Source organism: Rhamphochromis longiceps, linkage group LG10 (assembly GCF_057381845.1).
Source record: "Rhamphochromis longiceps isolate RC_006_pf linkage group LG10, R_longiceps_female_GT1.1, whole genome shotgun sequence".
NCBI classification, from domain to species: domain Eukaryota; kingdom Metazoa; phylum Chordata; class Actinopteri; order Cichliformes; family Cichlidae; genus Rhamphochromis; species Rhamphochromis longiceps.
The window spans coordinates 1488601-1510787 of record NC_140566.1 but is presented as its reverse complement, the minus strand read 5'-3'; the positions used below and the strand labels follow the sequence as shown (position 1 = coordinate 1510787).

At 45.0% G+C, this 22187-nt stretch overlaps 2 protein-coding genes across 4 annotated transcripts in view; both read left to right on the top strand.

Moving 5' to 3' along the window:
* Nucleotides 1-18362, top strand: part of sytl2a (synaptotagmin-like 2a) — a 31485-nt gene extending 13123 nt beyond the window's left edge. For all 3 annotated transcript variants that reach the window (XM_085419786.1, XM_085419785.1, XM_085419787.1), the window contains 7 exons: nucleotides 1-156; nucleotides 317-419; nucleotides 6190-6351; nucleotides 6428-6524; nucleotides 6605-6710; nucleotides 7871-8076; nucleotides 17887-18362. The exon at nucleotides 1-156 is cut by the window's left edge and continues 5 nt beyond it. In XM_085419786.1, the coding sequence (XP_085275912.1) occupies nucleotides 1-156; nucleotides 317-419; nucleotides 6190-6351; nucleotides 6428-6524; nucleotides 6605-6710; nucleotides 7871-8076; nucleotides 17887-18035 (979 nt within the window). In that variant the 3' untranslated portion in view covers nucleotides 18036-18362. The remainder of the gene's footprint in view (nucleotides 157-316; nucleotides 420-6189; nucleotides 6352-6427; nucleotides 6525-6604; nucleotides 6711-7870; nucleotides 8077-17886) is intronic.
* A 1282-nt stretch (nucleotides 18363-19644) lies between these two features.
* The window catches only part of LOC146660094 (disks large homolog 2-like), a 178369-nt gene continuing 175826 nt past the window's right edge, over nucleotides 19645-22187 (top strand). The window contains exons 1-2 of the mRNA XM_085419775.1: nucleotides 19645-19872; nucleotides 20089-20867. Of these exons, the coding sequence (XP_085275901.1) occupies nucleotides 20849-20867 (19 nt within the window). The 5' untranslated portion in view covers nucleotides 19645-19872; nucleotides 20089-20848. The remainder of the gene's footprint in view (nucleotides 19873-20088; nucleotides 20868-22187) is intronic.

Genomic DNA, 22187 nt, shown 5'->3' with positions numbered 1-22187 from the left:
CAGCAGCATTTATCCTGCAGACTCTGCTGAAATCAACGTCCAAGGAAGCATCCAGTTTGCTGTGAACTACATCCAGAAGCTTGGAGAGCTTCATATCTTTGTGATGCACTGCAGAGATCTGGCCACAGCTGACAGAAAGAAACATCGTTCTGACCCGTAAGTGCTGAACGCTGGAACAACCCCACGTTTAACGAACAGTTTGAAATATGAATCACATTTGCTAAAGATGTATTTCCTTGACATAAAGTGTCAAATATTCACTCTATAAAGTAAATCAAGTTTAGAACAAGAGTTTAACTCTGCTGTGCATTCACAGGTATGTGAAATGTTATCTTCTTCCAGACACAACTAAGCTGGGAAAGAGAAAAACCAGTGTAAAAAAGAAGACATTAAACCCCACCTACAGTGAAATCCTCACGGTGAGAGTGCCATATTTAATCTTTTACACATGTCTGTTTGTGTAAACCCTGAACTCTTGTTCAGCTGAAAAAAATCAAATGAATTCATTCATTTTATTCAAAACGTGTCCGGTTGTACTTGTTTCATGATTCCAGCTGTTAAATTCACTGGCTGTGGTACGTTTCCTTTTATTAATACAACCTCTGCTCAGTGCACACCAGCTTTATAAACCCTGTTCAGAAAATGACTATTTCATGAAAGAAGTAGCTCATTCTTATACATCATTATCATGTACAAAAAAAAGTTGGGATGGGGACAACAAAACGCCAGAAAACTGAGCAGTACTGAGAAGAAACAGGTTTTTCTTAAATTCAGTTTTCACCTAGTTTGGTTTACTAGCTCCTTACTTACTATAGGTCGGTAACATAACTGGATATGAAAAGGATACCTTTGAGAGGCAGGATTTAAAAAATGTGCAAAAAACTCCACGAATTGTGGGACGATTTTAGAAGAATATTCTTGAATGTAAAATTGTGGAAAAACTTTGAATATGTCATTATCAACAGTAGTTAAAATCACCAGAGAGTCCAAGAATCTGGAGAAATCTCATGCACAGAGATCTGAGGTTGTATTTATATAACATCCAGTCAACAAGCAACTTTTAACAGGGAAAAACCACCGACTGACCACACAGAGGCAGCCAGCTGTCACAGCTGTCTCGTCTGAGAGCAGGGTGGAGTGGTTGGACTTGTAACTGCAGATCAGAACCATGCAGCTATAGATCTACAGATATTTACATAAAGACACCAGGAGAGAGGTCAGAGAGGCAAAGCCCAAACTAAAGGGGAAAGATGACCCACTCCATGACATTAGAAGCTTATAAATAACAATGAAAGAGGAGAAAAGGAACGCATCACATCTCAGGAGGCCTAACAGTTTAGCAACAAAACTAAGGGGCTGTTCAGGATGATCTGATCTGGCCCTGGGTGCACATAAGCTTTAGCAAAAGGGAAATCTGAAGCCTTATGTTAAAAGTGTCTCCTGAAAATAGGATCTGGCTTCAAGGGAGAGGTGCCGAACTTTGAGAAACTCCAGGAAGCAAACAATCCTGCACCGTAAGAACAAAGCGCTACACTGGTATTTCAAAATATTCAAAATATTAGTTGTTCAAAGGAAGTATTATAAAGGACTAACCTTTGGTAATCATGATGGGCATCAATGAGTCGAGTGCTACTTACAGTGGGGCAAAAAAGTATTTAGTCAGCCACCGATTGTGCAAGTTCCCCCACTTAAAATGATGACAGAGGTCAGTAATTTGCACCAGAGGTACACTTCAACTGTGAGAGACAGAATGTGAAAAAAAAATCCATGAATCCACATGGTAGGATTTGTAAAGAATTTATTCGTAAATCAGGGTGGAAAATAAGTATTTGGTCAATAACAAAAATACAACTCAATACTTTGTAACATAACCTTTGTTGGCAATAACAGAGGTCAAACGTTTACTATAGGTCTTTACCAGGTTTGCACACACAGTAGCTGGTATTTTGGCCCATTCCTCCATGCAGATCTTCTCGAGAGCAGTGATGTTTTGGGGCTGTCGCCGAGCAACACGGACTTTCAACTCCCGCCACAGATTTTCTATGGGGTTGAGGTCTGGAGACTGGCTAGGCCACTCCAGGACATTCAAATGCTTCTTACGGAGCCACTCCTTTGTTGCCCGGGCGGTGTGTTTTGGATCATTGTCATGTTGGAAGACCCAGCCTCGTTTCATCTTCAAAGTTCTCACTGATGGAAGGAGGTTTTGGCTCAAAATCTCACGATACATGGCCCCATTCATTCTGTCCTTAACACGGATCAGTCGTCCTGTCCCCTTGGCAGAAAAACAGCCCCATAGCATGATGTTTCCACCCCCATGCTTCACAGTAGGTATGGTGTTCTTGGGATGCAACTCAGTATTCTTCTTCCTCCAAACACGACGAGTTGAGTTTATACCAAAAAGTTCTACTTTGGTTTCATCTGACCACATGACATTCTCCCAATCCTCTGCTGTATCATCCATGTGCTCTCTGGCAAACTTCAGACGGGCCTGGACATGCACTGGCTTCAGCAGCGGAACACGTCTGGCACTGCGGGATTTGATTCCCTGCCGTTGTAGTGTGTTACTGATGGTGACCTTTGTTACTTTGGTCCCAGCTCTCTGCAGGTCATTCACCAGGTCCCCCCGTGTGGTTCTGGGATCTTTGCTCACCGTTCTCATGATCATTTTGACCCCACGGGATGAGATCTTGCGTGGAGCCCCAGATCGAGGGAGATTATCAGTGGTCTTGTATGTCTTCCATTTTCTGATGATTGCTCCCACAGTTGATTTTTTCACACCAAGCTGCTTGCCTATTGTAGATTCACTCTTCCCAGTCTGGTGCAGGTCTACAATACTTTTCCTGGTGTCCTTCGAAAGCTCTTTGGTCTTGGCCATGGCGGAGTTTGGAGTCTGACTGTTTGAGGCTGTGGACAGGTGTCTTTTATACAGATGATGAGTTCAAACAGGTGCCATTCATACAGGTAACGAGTGGGGGACAGAAAAGCTTCTTACAGAAGACGTTACAGGTCTGTGAGAGCCAGAGATTTTCCTTGTTTGAGGTGACCAAATACTTATTTTCCACCCTGATTTACGAATAAATTCTTTACAAATCCATCCATCCATCCATCTTCATCCGCTTTATCCGAGGCCGGGTCGCGGGGGCAGCAGCCTAAGCAAAGAGGCCCAGACCTCCCTCTCCCCAGCCACCTCCTCCAGCTTATCCGGGGGAATACCAAGGCGTTCCCAGGCCAGCCGAGAGATATAATCTCTCCAGCGTGTCCTGGGTCTGCCCCGGGGCCTCCTCCCGGTGGGACATGCCTGGAACACCTCACCCAGGAGGCGCCCAGGGGGCATCCTTGTCAGATGCCCGAACCACCTCAGCTGGCTCCTTTCGATGTGGAGCAGCAGCTGCTCTACTCTGAGCCCCTCCCGGATGGCCGAACTTCTCACCCTATTTCTAAGGGAGAGGCCAGCCACCCTTCGGAGGAAGCTCATTTCTGCCGCTTGTATCCGCGATCTCGTTCTTTCGGTCACTACCCACAGCTCGTGGCCATAGGTGAGGGTAGGGACGTAGATCGACCGGTAAATTGAGAGCTTCGCTTTTACACTCAGCTCCCTCTTCACCACGACGGACCAGTGCAGCGTCTGCATTACTGCAGCTGCAGCCCCAATCCGTCTGTCGATCTCCGGCTCCCTTCTCCCATCACTCGCGAACAAGACCCCGAGATACTTGAACTCCTCCACTTGGGGCAGGAACTCATCCCCAAACCCGGAGTGGGCACTCCACCCTTTTCCGGCTGAGAACCATGGCCTCAGATTTGGAGGTGCTGATCCTCATTCCCGCTGCTTCACACTCGGCTGCGAACCGTTCCAGTGCGAGCTGGAGGCCCTCACCCGATGAAGCCAACAGAACCACATCATCTGCAAAAATCAGAGATGAGATTCTGAGGCCACCAAAGTGAAAGCCCTCCGCCACTTGGCTGCGCCTAGAAATCCTGTCCATAAAAATTATGAACAGAATCAGTGACAAAGGAACTCGGGGCGGACCTCATCAACACCAGGGGCTCTGTCACCAAGGAGTTGTTTAACTGCCTCAGTGACCTCGCCCCCGGAAATTGGCGGGTCATTCCCCTCATCCCCAGACTCTGCTTCCTCTTCGGAAGATGTGTCAGTGGGATTAAGGAGGTCCTCGAAGTATTCCTTCCACCGCCTGACAATTTTCTCAGTCGACGTCAGCAGCGCTCCGCCAGCACTATACACAGTGCAGGTAGAGCACCGCTTTCCCCTCCTGAGACGTCTGACGGTTTGCCAGAATCTCTTCGAGGCAGTCCGAAAGTCTTTTTCCATGGCCTCTCCGAACTCCTCCCACACCCGAGTTTTTGCTTCAGCCACTGCCCGAGCCGCATTCCGCTTGGCCTGTCGATACCTGTCAGCTGCCTCCGGAGTCCCACAGGCTAACCAAGCCCGATAGGACTCCTTCTTCAGCCTGGTGGCTCCCTTCACCTCTGGTGTCCACCATTTGGTTCGGGGATTACCACCACGGCAGGCACCAACCACCTTGCGGCCGCAGCTCAATGCAGCAGCTTCGGCAATGGAGACGCTGAACATGGTCCATTCGGACTCAATGTCCCCAGTCTCCCTCGGAATGCTGTTGAAGCTCTGCCGGAGGTGTGCGTTGAAGATCTCGCGGACTGGGGCCTCTGCTAGACGTTCCCAGCACACCCTCACTACGCGTTTAGGTGCACCAGGTCTGTCCAGCGTCCTCCCCCGCCACCTGATCCAACTCACCACCAGGTGGTGATCAGTTGACAGCTCAGCCCCTCTCTTTACCCGAGTGTCCAGAACATATGGTCGCAGGTCTGCTGATAAGATTACAAAATCGATCATCGACCTACGGCCTAGAGTGTCCTGGTGCCACGTGCACTTATGGACACTCTTGTGTTCGAACAGGGTGTTCGTTATGGCCAAACTGTGATTAGCACAGAAGTCCAATAACAAAGCACCGCTCGGGTTCAGATCAGGGAGGCCGTTCCTCCCAATCACGCCCCTCCAGGTCTTGCTGTCGTTACCCACGTGAGCATTGAAGTCTCCCAGCAGGACAACAGAGTCTCCAGGTGGAGCACCCTCCAGCACCCCCCCCAGGGACTCTAAGAAGGCTGGGTACTCTGAACTGCCACTCAGCGCATAAGCGCAGATGACAGTCAGGACCCGTTCCCCGACCCTAAGGCGCAGGGAACAAACCCTCCCGTCCACCGGGAAAAACCCCAACGTACCGGCAGCAAGCCGAGGGGATATTAGAATACCCACCCCAGCCCGCCGCCTCTCACCAGGGGCAACTCCAGACTGAGACAGAGTCCAGCCCCTCTCCAGGAGACTGGTTCCAGAGCCCAAGCCATGTGTAGAGGTGAGCCCGACTATATCTAGCCGGTACCTCTCAACCTCAAGCACTAACTCAGGCTCCTTCCCCACCAGAGAGGTGACATTCCATGTCCCTATTGCCAGTCTTGGCAGCCGGGGGTCAGTCCGCCAGGGCCTCCGCTCCTGGCCGCCACCCGGCACACAATGCACCCGACCCCTATGGCGCCTCCTGCGGGTGGTGGGCCTGCGGGAGGAGGGGCCCATGTCTCCTCTTCGGGCTGTGCCCGGCCGGGCCCCATGGACTAAGGCCCGGCCACCAGACGCTCGCCCTCGGGCACCCTCCCCGGGCCTGGCTCCAGGGCGGGGCCCCGGTAACCCTATCCCGGGCAGGGTAAACTGTTCCCTCGGTATCCTTTTCATAAGGGTCTTCTGAATCGCTCTTTGTCTGGTCCCTCACCCAGGGCCAATTTGCCATGGGAGACCCTACCAGGGGGCAAAAGCCCCCAGACAACATAGCCCCTGGGATCCCTGGGACACACAAACCCCTCCACCACGATAAGGTAGCGATTCAAGGAGGAGCTTTACAAATCCTACCATGTGAATTCATGGATTTTTTTTTCACATTCTGTCTCTCACAGTTGAAGTGTACCTCTGGTGCAAATTACTGACCTCTGTCATCATTTTAGGTGGGGGGACTTGCACAATCGGTGGCTGACTAAATACTTTTTTGCCCCAATGTACATCGTTGCTGACAATCTTATAGAAACAGGATTTTACAGGATGGCATTTATATCTAAGGATATGTTGTGAAAATGCTCTACTTCTGTTCATTGTCTTTTCCCGTTTTACAGTTTAAAGTAATGATGCAGGTGTTGAAAACTCAGAGTCTGAACGTTTCAGTGTGGCACGACAGCAGCTTCGGACGCAACCGATTCCTGGGTGACGTGAACCTTAATTTGTTGGAGTGGGACTTCAGCAACACGCAGATAAATGAATATGTATTAAAAACCAGGGTAAATGCTTAATTTCTCAAAGCATTATGTGAATATTGTCGCAGTTATTAGACATTTACTCAGCGTAATCCTTTAGGTGTCAGCACAAGCCTCAGCACCAGCTGCCTTGTGTCTTATCGACAGCAGAGCACAGATGAGAGTCGCTCTGAGATTCCTGCCGCAGACATCCCTCGGTGAGGCCTTCCTTTTGATCAGCTCTCTCCCTTTATGTTTATCATTTATGTTACTTATTGTGGTCTTATTGCACGCACAGGTAGGAGAACATCTACGATGGAAAGTGCTGAGGTGCAGATTTGGGTGAAAGACTGCAAGAATCTTCCGCTGGTTAGAGGCCTCGTTATCGACCCATTTGTGAAATGGTAGGAAACAGTACACTGTTTGCTGAGATCCAAAGTCTGAACCTTGAAATAACAAAACCAAAATAAACCGTTTAATATTTTCTTGTTTAATTATGTTATTTCAATCAAACTGGTTTATTTCAAATAGTTTCTCCATTTAATTTCAATTCAGTTCAATTTTAGTTATACAGCGCCAAACCACAGCAACCTTAAGGTGCTTCATATTGTAAGGTAGACCCGACAATAAAACATTAATAAAAATACATGTCAATCGAGACAGAGTGGAGACAGTTGTGTGATTGGTTGCAGTTGGAGTCCCGAAGCAGCAGCTAATTGTAAAAGTGACGTAAACAAAGTGTCAAAGTTAGAACGCCTGCTTCCTGTAAAATTATCACACAATTAACCAGTTAACTGATTATTTGTTTTACGTTAAGTGAACATCATCTAGTTTTGGACTAATGACCTTACAAAAGCAATTATTTGGAAAATATCACTGATCCATTGCAGTGCACCCATCATCTGAAAATGAGAATTCTCAATAGCTCCACACCTGCCTGCAGCACATATTTGGCACAATATACAAACAGAGTGAAACCCAGAATGCAGTCACAGAAGTCAAGTCAAAATCACAGCTTTACTGCTGGTAACAAAGGTGACAAAGAACAAAAGGCAAAATACAAAACTAAACAGGACATCGTCTACAATAAGGAGAACACAACAACACACAGAGCGAGACGCACACTCTGAACACGATGCAAACGAGACTGAAGACTATCAAAGTAAAACAGGAAGTAACACACACTGAGACACATGAACTGAACAGTGAGACTTGGGATAAACAGACATGGAGACTCCGGGGACACGACTGGGAGACTGCACATAGAAAAGGAGTAACATCATGAGAAACCAAGGACTAGAAGCAAAGACAAACTTAGAAACACAAAGTAGTAATATTATATTCACAACAGACTTAAAGATCAATCATCTCTAAAATCCCAATGAAAGAATCATGAGTCCATAATACATTCAAAAACTGGGTCACAGACCCAGGACTGTGACTTATTTATTATTTACCATGTCTTATTTATTGATTTCATTATGATTACTTTGCACAAGTGTTTCAGTCCGTTCCTTCCAAATGAATTGTTTCCTTCTATCTCCTGCCTGTCCTGCTGCTGTAGTACTCTACGTCCTGATACAAGCCGGAGAAGCAGACAGAGAACTCGCGTAGTGACAAGGACAGCCAATCCCATGTTTAACCACACCATGGTGTATGATGGCCTCCGACCAGAGGATCTCAGGGAGGTCTGCATTGAGATCACAGTGTGGGATCATGGCCGACTCGACAATCACTACATCGGTGGTCTGAGGCTTGGCCTGGGAACAGGTGAAAGTTTACTCCATTGTCAGACTATCAAGTACAAATGTGAGCTATGCAAACTCTTTTCCACCTGGCACTGAACCTGGCCTTCACTTCTCAACCCAGTACAGTCTCAATACCTGACATGATAGTGCGGGGCCAGGTTTCACAATGAGCTCACCCGAAACCCTGGCTGATTGTGACCCACACCCATTTTCACACCTTGGCTCGTGTGATTAGGTAGAGGATCATCAGGGGGTCCTTTGTCCCTCTCGGTGGGAAACTCCCACAGAGCTTAAATCTGGGACTCTCCACCATTTGACCTTAGTACTGAAGAAGCTTCTCGGATGAGAGGTGAAACGTCTTCAAGCCACTTAAAGAAGTCCAGACGCTTTTCTTTCCAAGCTCCTTGGAGAATATAAGGAGGAGAAAGCAAAGGAAGCCCTGTTGTCAAAGGGTCAGAGGGAAGTTACACTGTGGTCTACAGTAGGCCAGAGGTGGGCAAACTGTTTGGCACAAGGGCTTTAAAGACAGGCTGGGCGAGGTGTAGGGGATGGGGTAAAGTAACCTAATTTACGCCATCCCCACCTAAGGTAAGCTACGTACGTACTTTATTCAATATTACTGGGAACCGTGTTGTTGGTCACAATATCGATGCTTGGTGTCAGTTTAGTTGTGGCAATTCTCAGGACAGCTTTTGGTGTTCATCAGTTTTCTGGGCTTTGTGCTTTATTAAAATTCAAATTCAAATTCAAATTTTATTTGTCACGTACACAGTCATACACAGTACGATATGTAGTGAAATGCTTGGACAACTGCTCGTGACCTAAAGAAAACAAAAAAAGGAAAAGGCTATGAATAAGATAGGAAATAAATATGAAAAATTAAAAAGGGTAAATTTAACTAGGAAGGAATAAAATATAAATTAAGGTTAAAAATGAAATAACTGTACAACACAAATTAGAATGAAGGGTAAATTTAACTGGGAAGAATAAGATAAAATATATAAATTAAAGTTGAAAATAAAATAACTGTACAACAAAATACACAATACACAATATAGAACTATATAAGAATGTATGAAGAAATATAAATATAAATAAATATATACACAATAACAGCAGCTGTACAAGTATTAACCGGAATTGAAGAATATAGTGACCAGTGTTGTGCAAAACCAAAGTCCAGAAAGTCCAGTGTGTGTGTAAGAACCATATGTGTGGGTCAGTACTGTGTGGTGGTGTGATTGAGAGACCGTATCGCCTGCGGGAAGAAGCTCCTCCTCAGTCTCTCTGTGTTGGTCTTCAGCGAGCGGAATCGCTTTCCTGACCTCAACAGAGAGAACAGTCTGTTGTTGGGATGGCTGAGGTCCTTCACCATCTTCCTGGCCTTGGTCCAGCACCGCCTGCTGTAGATTGAGTGCAGGTCAGGGAGCTCGGAGCGGATGGTGCGCTCAGCTGATCGCACAACCCTCTGTAGAGCTCGTCTGTCCTGCATGGTGCTGTTCCCGAACCAGGTTAAGATGTTTCCCGTCAGGATGCTCTCTATGGTGCACGAGTAAAAGTTCCTGAGCACCTTGGAGGGCAGTTGGAAGTCTCTCAAGCGTCTGAGGTGGTAGAGACGCTGTCGGGCCTTTTTCACCACGGTGTTGATGTGACAGGACCATGACAGGTCCTGCGTGATGTGAACTCCGAGGTATTTGAAGCTGTCCACTCTCTCCACTGGGCACTCGTTGATGACGGGGGTCTGGTAGTTCCTCTCCTGCTTAGTGCTGAAGTCCACTATCAGCTCCTTTGTCTTACTGACGTTTAGAAGGAGGTTGTTCCTCTGGCACCAGTTCTCCAGATTCCTAATCTCCTTCAGGTAGGCCGTCTCGTTGTTATCAGAGATCAGGCCCACCACGACGGTGTCGTCAGCAAACTTGATGATGGTGGTGGAGCTGGTAGTGGCCACACAGTCATATGTGTACAAAGAGTACAGCAGGGGGCTCAGAACACACCCCTGGGGGGCTCCAGTGCTGAGAGTGGTGGAGGCTGAGACATGTCCACCCATCCTTACTGCCTGTGGTCTGCCAGTTAGGAAGTTGGAGATCCACAGACACATAGATGAGCTGAGTCCCAGATGCTCCAGCTTGGTGGTGAGTGTGGAGGGAATTATGGTGTTAAATGCAGAGCTGTAGTCTATGAAGAGCATTTTAACATAATTCCCCCTTCTAGTGTCCAAGTGAGTGAGTGATGTGTGGAGGAGATGAGAGATGGCATCGTCTGTGGAACGATTTGGACGGTAAGCGAACTGTAGTGGGTCCAGTGTGTCTGGTAGTGAAGAAATGATGAAGTCTCTGACCAGGCGTTCAAAGCACTTCATCACTACTGAGGTGAGGGCTACAGGGCGATAGTCATTGAGAGAAGCAGGGTGGGGTTTCTTCGGGACAGGAACAATGATGGACTCTTTGAAGCATGTGGGGATCACTGACTGAGATAAAGAGATGTTGAATATCTCAGTGAACACAGGAGCTAGCTGGTATGCGCAGTCTCTTAGGATACGACCTGGGATGCCGTCTGGTCCTGCTGCTTTCCTGGTGTTCACTCTCTTGAAGGCTCTCCTTACTTCATGCTCGGAGATGACGAGCACGTTTCCGGTGCTGGCAGTATCTTCCTGTCTGCAGCCGTTAGCGCCGCTAACACTAGCATTGTTGGAGACCTTAGCTGCAGCCTCGAAGCGAGCATAGAAAGTGTTCAGCTCGTCTGCCAGAGTCACGGCCGCGTTCGTCATACCGGTTGTTGGTGCTTTATAGTCCGTTATTGTCCTTAGTCCCCGCCACAGGCTCCTAGAGTCACTCTGTTGGAGTTGTGACTCTAGTTTCCTCCCGTAGCGCTGCTTCGCCTCTTTCACCGCCCTCCGCACGTTATATGACGCGGCTTTGTACGGGTCCATGTCCCCCGTCATGAGTCCCGTGTTGTAGGCAGCGGTGCGGGATCTCAGAGCGTCGCGGATGGTTTTATCCACCCACGGCTTCTGGTTGGGAAACGTTGTGATAGTCTTTGTCTCCACGGTATCATCCGCTAGTTTCCCGATGAATCCCACAACCGCTTCCGTAAACACGTTGACGTCATCGTCGGAGCTGTTTCTGAACATGCCCCAGTCTGCGTCATCGAGTGCGTCCTGTAACGCGGCCACCGATTGATCCGTCCAGCGCGCGACCTTCCTCTGAACCGGAACTTCCTGTTTCAGCCTTTGTTTGTATTTTGGCATGAGGAAGATGGCGGCGTGATCAGATTTGCCAAACGGGGGGTGGGATTGTGCCTTGTAGCCGTCCTTGACCGTAGTGTAGCAGTGGTCCAGTGTCCTTTCACCCCTGGTGGGGCAGGTGATGTGTTGATAAAAGTTCGGCGCTGCGCGTTTGAGGTTGGCGCTATTAAAGTCCCCCGTCACAATAAGCGCAGCGTCCCGGTGTTGTGTCTGGTGCTGTGTGAGTGCCTCATGCAGCTCGCATAAGGCGGTGACCGTGTCCGCTTGTGGTGGAATATAAACGGCACTTACAATGACCGATGTAAATTCCCGAGGTAGATAAAAAGGACGACACATGATGGACAGTAGTTCCAGATTTGGTGTGCAGGAGCGTGTGAGAGGAACAACGTTCGCACTGTTGCACCAGTTGTTGTTCACCATTAAACACACGCCGCCTCCCCTTGACTTCCCCGAGTCCCGTGTCCTGTCCATGCGGTGAACCGAGAAGAACTCGGCCGGCTGGATGGCGTGGTCCGGCACCGCTGGGTTCAGCCATGTCTCGGTGAAGCAGAGGAGATTGCAGTCCCGAATGTCTCTCTGGAACTTTATCCTGGCCCCGAGGTCGTCAAGCTTGTTCTCCAGTGACTGGACGTTGGCGAGCAGGATGCTAGGCAGAGGTGTGCGGTGTGCACGAGCTCTCAGCCTGTTCCTGACGCCGGCTCGCTTCCCTCTAGGCCGCCGCCGCTTCCCTTTGTTCTCCCTCGAGATCTCACTCGGCCAGCTCGGATCCGGAGTTAAAAACTTCGAATTGTGAGTACATTGTATACCAATAGAAACAAGAGTGTCACTGTCATACCTAATGTACCCAATGGTGATGATTTTGCCGATTTAGAAACGCTGAAAACTAACTTAAAAAACAAAGACAAAGAAAAAGTGGTCGGAGCAGTCGTGACGGCAGCCGACCTCACCGGCGCCATCTTAAAGATAACTCTTTATTGTCATTGCACAGTCATCCATAGTACAATGAAAAAGGAAAACTGTCCCACGTCGGCACTACCACACCACACAGTAACTTAAGTAATAAAAAGAAAAATGAGTGTATATTTATTGCACCTTGTTCTAAATATAAATATTATTATTGTTATTGTTGTTACCCCCTAAAAAAGTCCAGGGAGGTAGCCAATCAGGTCAGCTGTTAGCATTGATCAGGGCTGTTGCCCTGTTGTAAAAGCTGTCCTTGAGTCTGTTTGTCCCGGACCTCAGCAGCCTGAACCTCCTGCCAGACGGCAGCAGCTTAAACACCCGGTGTCCTGGGTGTGTGCAGTCCCGTAGGAAGCTGCGTGCCCTCCTGAGACAGCGAGTGCTGTACAGGTCCTTCAGGGAGGGAAGAGGATGTCCAACGATTTTTTGGGCCATATTGATGACTCTCTGGAGTGCCTTTCTGTGTGCTGTGGTGCAGCTGGAGAACCACACACAGATGCAATATGTCAGCACACTTTCAATGCAGCAGTGGTAGAAGACGGTCAGCAGCTCCTTCAGGTCCATTTTTCTGAGGATTCTCAGAAAGTGGAGACGCTGTTGGGCCTTCTTTCAAACCACAGAGGTGTTTGAGCTCCATTGGAGGTCTGTGTCTATGTGCACACCCAGGAACATGAAACTGGACACCCTTTCTACCCGCTCCCCGTTGATGCTGACAGGCTGCAGCTCAGACTTCCTCCTTCTGAAGTCGACTACCGGCTCTTTTGTCTTGGTGGTACTGAGGTCCAGGTTGTTGTCTGCACACCAATCTGCCTCTGAACCTCAGCTCTGTACACCGTCTCGTCTCCCCCAGAGATGGTGTTCAGTGAAAGTTTGCTCACACATGTAGGTAGCCAAACAACACCAGCATCTTCATCTCTTGGAGGTTTGGAGGCTGCAGTTTTATCCAGTTTCATGGAGTTAAACTTTAGAAACTTCTTTAGAATAGAGTAATACTAAAGATTTATCAGTTTACATTGTAACTCCTGTAGTGCTGTCTGAGGGTCCAGTGACACTAACTGAAGTCAATTCTCAGTCTTTTCAAAATCTGAGAATTGGCTGCAGAGTTCTCTGTGCAGATCTTCCCTGCTTCAGTGGAAACGAGCGAATGTGTCGCCCAACATTTGTCTTGAGAATGAAGCAAATCATTTTGGCTTTGAAGGCTTTCACATTATATTTCATGCACAAATTGATGTTTCTGTTGTAGCTTTGTGTTCTGCACATTCATGCATGTATCTCCTGTTTTGAACTTCGGCACTTGCTGAGATACTCATCCCAAAGTCAATAAGTCGGCCTTAGAGTGGTAAAGTAAGTTGTGGTGGTCAGCATTAGTTTGTGCAGAGGAAAAATACATCCAACTCCGGGTTTTCCTCTTTCACTTTATCCTGGATTCTTGTCAGCAGCTCAATGTTTTTTACTGTCAAGTTCAGCAATACAGCTGCAGTGACCTTCACAAGTTTACGCCATGGGTGTTTATATCGTGACGTGGACAGTACAACCACAAGCAGTAATACTCCTGGGAAACATTTAGGAAACCTGGTGGGAATGTCTTGTGTATCCGGCACGGGGCGCTGTCATTTACAGACTGACTACACTTTATATTCAAACCTTTTAAATGTTTTTAAAAGGGTTTCTGTGACTATACAGAATCATAATGTTGAAGCTTTCATGCAGATATTCACTTACAGCAAATAAAGCAGAGGTCGTGCTCACCAAACAAGCAAGATAGAAGGCAGAAAATGATGCCGCCACTTTATGGTTATTGCTGATTTATTTTGTTTGAACAACAACAATCTTTATTTATAGAGCACATTTAAAAACCAATGGCATGCCAAAGTGCTTAACATAAAACAAATTAACACAAGTATAAACAGAGTCATAAAAAAATAGAAGTGTAAAATTATGTTCACAGGAAAAAATATAACTATAGCACAATATAACTATGCCATCAAAACACAATGGCGACAAGACACACACAGCGGAAATAAAAGCATAATAGGAAAATTAAAAGAATAAATAAATCTCTGCAAACAAGGCCAGCATTTAGCCGGTAGAAAAAGCAAGATTAAACAAATACGTTTTAAGCCGTGATTTAAAAGATTGAATAGATTGTTAAACTGCACTGCTAATGTTTTTATTTAGTAAAATCCAGTTCATGGTGCGTTTGGGATACAACAGGTCAGGCAAAGAGCACTCTGATAATCATGGATCTTTGTGCGTTTCTCTCAAACATGGCAGGAATATGTGCTGCTCTGCTGTCTAAGCCAGTGGTTCTCAAACTGTGCACAGCCAGTACCACCTCAGAAAATATATGGCCACCCTTATGATTAAAGTACAGTAGTATCAGCCTGTTTAACAACATATACAGTTTACACGAGACTATTTTATTTCTTATATGATTGTTATTACCTGCCATAAACAGTCATAACTGTACTTGACTGAAATGCCCATCATGTGACAAAATGACTGCATTAAAACATTCAACAGCTTCATGAAAACAATCGAAACAGAAACAACAAATTTCCCACTTGTGGCACTAACAAAGATTGATCTTATCTTATTTGGTGGTCATTGGCAACTTGGCCTCCGTACCTAAAGGGACGTGCACGGCTCCGTAAACACACCTTCAGCCTTAGAGGCGAGTGAAGAGCCGACCTTCTCATAGATACGTGGTGCAAATGGAAAGAGAAAGCACACGGCCGTGTCTGAAAGTGCCGGGTATTCGCTGTGCCGTGAACCCTGTGATGGTTTCATGCATTCATTACTAAGAACATCGCCGCACTCTGCGCACAGCGTCCTGGGCTCATCCTCTGTCCCACTCCAAAAGAATCTGAACTTGATGTGACTTCAATCACGTCTTCACTGTTTTGCGTCGTTTGATGCTATCACGCACCAGAAGTTTCACGGGTATTGCTGAAGTTGCTACTCACACTTGTGCTGGGTTCACTGTCGTCGGCTTCAGTTTCTGCTGTGCCGGTCAAAATATTCACTACAGTTCTCCTTTTGATACTTCCTGTTTGGAGCCAGGATCGCTTCGCTTTTGAACTGTCATTTTTCATGCGTCCATTTGCCATCACGACTCAGTTTGTCAACCCTTTGAGCTACTGGTTAGGTTGGCCTAGTCAGCGTGCCTGCTGAATACAGCTTTTCAAAAAAAGACAAAATCTAGTTTAAACTCAATTTCGGTTATCTTGCAGTAAAGAACATTTAATGTATGCATATTTTAAATAATTATTTAATCTTAAAAAAAGTCTTGAAGACTTCCTGCGTACCACTAGAGGGAGCCCATGTGCCATCAGTGGTACGCGCACCACAGATTGAGAACGACTGTTTAAGCAAAGAAACTAAATGAACTAAATGTCAGATCATTCAATCAAGTGGAAAGGACTCTGCATATTTTTAAGTTGCACTTTATTATAAATTGAAGATGATGTCACAAGGTTTACAGATATATTAACTCCAGTTTTATTAACATACCATATATTCTGTTATACTGTGATTACATTTTTGTAAATGATGAAACACATCAGAGGGATTCACACAGGTGGCATCCACTGAATAATGCCAAAGTAAGCAGGCATTACTGTGATCTTTGCCGCCATAACTGTTAATTAGTTTGGAAAGCCAGCGCTTAAATGGACTACCACACAGTGCTCCCACAGCAGCTTTTCACTGGCCTCATTAATCACCCAGAATGTTTAAACGAGCGTTTCCAGTTTAGAACTGCATTTAAGAAAACTCTGACCTCAGAATATCACTCTTCTTATCATTGGTAATTTTGAGAGCATGTGCTCTCCTCAGGAGAAATTGTCACTTTCAACAAAAACTAAACATTCAAGTAGGAAAACCTTAAATGTTTGGACATCACAGTAATCTAGACATCACTTTATTGGTGGTCTTCTAATGTCCATTTTTGTGAAAGGCAGGAGGTGCTTGGAAGGCACAAAGGTTGCTTTGTGACTGCCACACGCAGTCCTGTGAGTTAGCCCAAACAGCTCATAAGAGTTACACACCCATCTGCATACATCAAGCTAATACTGGTCTAATACACTGGTGCAGCCCGAGGGGAGAGGCCACCATCCCCACGACTGATGCTGATGTTAACGTGTTTAAGTTACAGTCTGATAACAGCTGTTCCAGTTAACTTGTGTTCATATCTCACTGTTATTGTTAATGTACAACGGGAATCCCAGTTTGTTCGGTGTGGCTAGCAATGAGCACAATGACTGAGACTGATGTGCCTCTGGTCACTGTTTCTGTTTGGTTGATGCTAATAAAGCTTCTTTTTTTTGTTTGATTGGTGTAAAGAACACAGGACCTGCAAGTACAGGCAGAGCTTTAGGCAGCTATATGTGGCTCAAGACTTTTGCAAGGAAATTTAAAGTATAAATATTTGTTTGTAACAGTAAAAATGTAGTTTATGCTCATAATTCAAACTGAAGTGTGAACTAGTAATAAACTAACAAACAATGAGCTCAATGAAAAATGATGTTTTAGCAGCCTCACACACAACCTCCACATCTGGATCTCTGAGGAATATTTTATTCTTTATTACATTTTCTTTTAAATTGTGTAAATTTATTAGATTCAAATGAAATTGAATGCGAATAGTTTTAGTGATCTGCAGTGCAAAATGTCTGAATACTAGAACTGACTGTAAAAAAACCTTTTTACATTTTAACAGGTGAAAATATTTAAAATGAATGAAAGTTGTCATAGAATGTGAAATTAAATTCAGTTTCATTTATAAACATCCAAATTACAGCAACAATAACCTCAAGGGGCTTTATTTTTAACCCTAAGGGGAAAGGTAACTACCCGAGTCAGAGCTTTTGTGAAGAAAGCGCTCTTGATGCCGAGTAAAAGGATGTGTTTGTAGTCGAAAGGAGGAGGGGGGACTCCCGGCAGCTGCATCTATAGCTTCGGCCTCTTGATGAAACCTGTCATACAAATCCCTCTGTGACCTCAGAATTGTCATTAATGCCTCTAACAAACATCAGAAGCTGAGCTGTGTTAATGTATGATGTCTTGATGTTGGAATCATAAATATGTGAGCGTGGACAGAATAAATTTACCTTGGTAAAGGTTAGAAGTGTTTGGAGTGCATCATCTAGTGACATCTACCTGGTATTGCAGGAAAATGCAGCAAAACACAGGAAAAAGTTAAATAAATATTTAACAAAAGTTAAATATTTAACTTTTTAGGGAAATTTTGTAGTTTTGTAAATGTTTGATAGGCTGGATTAAACAGCCTAACTGGCCATCGTTTGTCCACAAATGCCATAAAGTTAAAGGTCAAACTTTGAACATATTGTGTCTAACTTTTCATAGTCCTTACTTTAGTTTGTTTAAAGCTTTACTGTAATGTTCCCTGTTAATTCCTGTTCATTTTACCCTAACGACAGACAAATAATACATTTCACCTGTAGTATCTTCAAATTTATGTCACTATTAATAGATTTTATTGTAAAAAATTTTATTATCATTTTTGCCTGTTGCTCCATCTTTTACTCTTCTACTGGATATAAACGCCAATACAGTACATCGTGTCACTCAATGAAATCAGTGTAATGTCTGTGCTTGTCTGTGCAGGGGAGAGTTACGGTGTGGAAGTGTCTTGGATGGATTCAACGACAGATGAAGCTGATTTATGGCAGAGGATGTTACGCTCTGATGGTGAATGGGTGGAGGATGTTTTACCTCTGAGAATGCTGATGATGCCAAAGAGCATTTCAAAGTGACACTGTATCAAATGTATTGATTAATGTGTAGAAATTACACAGCACAGTATATACTTTTAGATGATCCACATCCACAACTAGGTTTTGTTGTCCAAGTCACATGTTAACTCATTCACTGCCATTGACGTCTATAGCCGTCAATGGCAGTGAATGAGTCAATGGGTTTAACTCATTCACTGCCAATGGCTGGCAGTGAATGAGTTAAATTCCTTATTTAATAAGAAATGCAGAAAGCAGAAATGATAATCTATGATGTAAGCATTAATGAACTGTATAGTATGATCAATACACAAAGCAATAAACAGAATGTTCATTTCACTTTTGGTTTGGTGGTGAAATAAGGATTTTATTCATGACAGACAACACTTGGAAATTTAGATTTCTGACCTCATAACTGGAGATAATGACTATTATCAAAACCATACACACTAACCCCAGAGGCAATGATCTCACTGAATCCTCAGTTTCCCCACATTTAGTTCTGTGTATTGCTGCGACAGATGTACTTCATCAGGATATTTGTATGTACAAGCCTTCCTGAACATTTTCTTTAGTGGTTATCTCTGGGAGGATGTGCAAGTTATGAGTATAATGTACTGATAAACAGTGGCACTGTTGTTTAAAGGGAGGCTTCTGTAGACACAAGAATAGTCAGAGGTCAAAAAGTATTATTTAGCTCTTGAAGACAAAAATGAATACCTTCCACATTGGATGCAGTATGCAGGGCAGTATTACAGTGGCACCTGGTTTTAAGTCTATTCTTTTAGATTCTGTTCACATTGCAGTTTCTCTCTAGTTGTAACACCATCTTTCATGACCATCAGATTTCACTGTTGAATTAGAACAATAAATCTGCCCAAACCAGACTATTTGCAACATTCCTCCAAGTACAGTAATACAATGTTAAGACTAAATACAGACTACAACCACCTTGTTCTTGTTCAAGTACTTCTTTTAGCTGGTCCATTTTAGAATCACTACTTTGGATGTTTCAGATTTCCTACAGTACATTTAATGCAGCAATTTCAACTGAAGGGCTCTGCTCTGCACTGGTTTAAAGCATTCTCACTGGTCAGTCCCGCCTGATACAATAAATCCCGTTCTATGATTGGTTGTCGCATCAGTTCAATCAAACCGGGGGCAGCTAACCAGCGACCAGCCTCTGCGTTGCTAAGGTAAAGTTCCACAGCTGCGTCAAGCTCAGTCGAGTTTCCTTCAAAGTAAAAGCACAATACTGCTCTTTTTTTCTTCTTGTTTGAAAATACACACACACATAGAAGTATGATCCTTGAGCGATGTACAGTGTATGTATGTGTGTGTATATAATATATATAATATATATATATATATATATATATATATTACACACATTCAGTGGTTTTGTTCGTGTTCTTTCAAATATGTTTTACTACACTGACTGCTAATTCAGACACTTTAATGTCACTCACAGCGGCCGCTTCTGCACAGAGGACTGAATCACTAACAGTCATTACGCCAGAGCGACTGCTGTGTTTGAAATAAGTATACATGTCGAGTTAAAATGTACGCTTAGAGAAGGCATTATTTTGAAAAGTACAAGCGGAAGTTCGTTTACGTAGTATAGTGGGCTTGTTTCTGGCACGTAAAACTGTAAGATACTGTCAGGTGGGATGAAATAAAGGGCTGTAGCACAGGGAGAACACAGCACTGTGTTTCTTCGGTCACCGTTTTGCAGGAAATGAACGCGGATCCACCTGGAAGCCGTTTAGCGCCGTCGTCGGCAGGCAGGTGTCGTCGCACCGTTGAAGCGGCATTTCATTTGGCATCGCCGCTGGCTGCGATATAAGGTGAATGCTAGGTAAGTAACGGGCACCGCGCATGTTTGCGTTTGTGTATGGCAGTAATGCGAGGAGGGAGCGGGGGACACGCATCCCACCATAGGTCGAAACCTCCGGGCATAAAACTCTGAGGTGACCACTGGGTATTAGCTGAGGAGCGCAGGAGAACTGCTGCATCGCTTCTCCAGCTGCATATTTGAAGTGTTCTTCACCCTTTACCCTGTTCTTGCTGGCAGGCTGTAGAGGAAACCTCAGGATGAAGGATGTGGAGCAGTTCTCCTGTCCGTGGATCTGTGGAGGACTGTCACACCACAGCGGCCGAGTGAGCAGACTATGTTAACCCAGGCCAGACCTCAAGGCTCCCCCGGACCAGCAGACACCGAACCAGCGTTTTTGTACACATCCGCCCGATTGTCCGGGCATCTTGGTTTGGTGTCTGCCTGTTTGCCCTGCTGTGTTATTTTGTCTGTACCAGGTTGTGTGGACCACCAGCGACCTAGCATGACAAAGCACTTCTGTGGCCTGCTAACTCTTCAGCCAAAGGATGTTTCTCTTAATTAAGTACATCCAGACAGAAGTGCTAAGCCTCTTCGTACATATAATGTTTTGAACTGCAGAATCACAACTGTTGTTGCATCTCACATCAAGGCCCACTGATTGACTGCACGCACTAAATAGATATGAATGAGAGGTTGCTGCAGGGGGACCTCTTCTGAGTTTATTGTGGATTTCTGATGAATTGTAAAGGGGACAGAGACACCTACAGTCACATGGCTGGATCATCAGTGGAGTTAGTCCTTTCCTTATTTTGCTTGGATACCTCCTGAAAGGCTCCCCATTGTCCCTGGAATAAAAATCAAAAACAGCTGGTTTGAGTTGTCTCTGTTGAAGTTTACCAAACGTTTCTGTTTTTGTGCCACTTTGAGAGAACTCTGTGATCATGCACTGAAGACAGAAGTGGAGCCTTACTGAGAGTCAGGTTTACACCAAGTCGCCATGCCTATCAGGAAAAAAGGTGAGTTATTATTACATGTCTATCCATCCATTTTCAGAGTGCAGTTATGTGACACGTGTAATTCATGAGACTCTGTTGATACCACATCGAAGTGCATCTTATCTACACTACATTTGTCAGTAGTGTGCAGGGACTGACCGTGAGATCAAAACCACCTGCCTGGTATGAGGTAGTCCCTCGACTCAGACTGGACACGTTGCTTTTAATAAGACAAATACCGCACAGCACAGTGTTACTGCAGTAGAGAGGAAGCAATGGAACGTTTTAATACATCGTCAGAAATATATTGATTGGAAAGTTTGGTGATATGAAACTGGACCTTAGTTCAGAAGAACTCGAGAAGTCAAAGTTATCAGGCCATATTTTTAAGGCAAACTATTTTTTTTCTTCTGACATTTCAGTCCACACTCCACACCAGTTGGTGGCAGTAATGCGCCATTTTGCTGTTTGCCAAACGCCAATAAACAATATAAAGAAGAAGGTGGTGGGCTGCGACTTTGGCTGTAGATTGTTTGGGTCCTGTGTGTGGTGGGCTGTGTCCTCTGTGGATCACTTTTCACTACTTGAGGGTTTTTGTATTTACGGAGCAGTTTCCAGGGTGTACAGGTGAATTACGTCACTGCCATTGTGAGGAGGGTGTGGGGAGGTTGGGCTGCCACAGTGTTTAGTTACGTGCCCAGTGTCACAGTAACATCAGCATCATCATGACAGTAACAGAACTCAAGGTTTCCCAGCTTCGCTGTATTGTAATGTTGCTTGTTAGTGACAAATATAAATGACACAGATGCTTATTTTCATCAGTTTTATAAAACTGTGGATATACGCGGTCCTCTTTAATAAGTCTCAGTTTTCTTAAAATATTTCACACATGCACAAGGCTCTGTTCTGGTCCCATCTTTAGCCAGAAGGGAGAATGAACACCATGAACTCACAACTGTAAGTTCATAGTGAGGGACCGTGGTTGGAGGATTGCAGAGTGCTGCATGCTGCAGCTATCCAGAGATAACTCTTTATAAAGCCTCTTTTACTTCCCACTGGGGAGCTATCCACAGACCCTGCAGGTCAGGCAACTAACCAGTAATGTCCAAAGGCTTTAGAAACAAAGTTACATCCAGGTTAGAGCCAAGTTTTTCCTCAATCATTAAACAAGTGAACGGCAATCGTCTCTGGCAAGTTACAGAGAGATTACAGAGAGATGGAGTAAAACTTAATGGTGCAAACGTAAATGATAGTCTTCTATTTGCACATTGTTGTAAATAATTATTTAATTGAGTCTGTTGTAGAGTTGTGTGGACATCTGGGTGAATCTTTGTGTCCTGG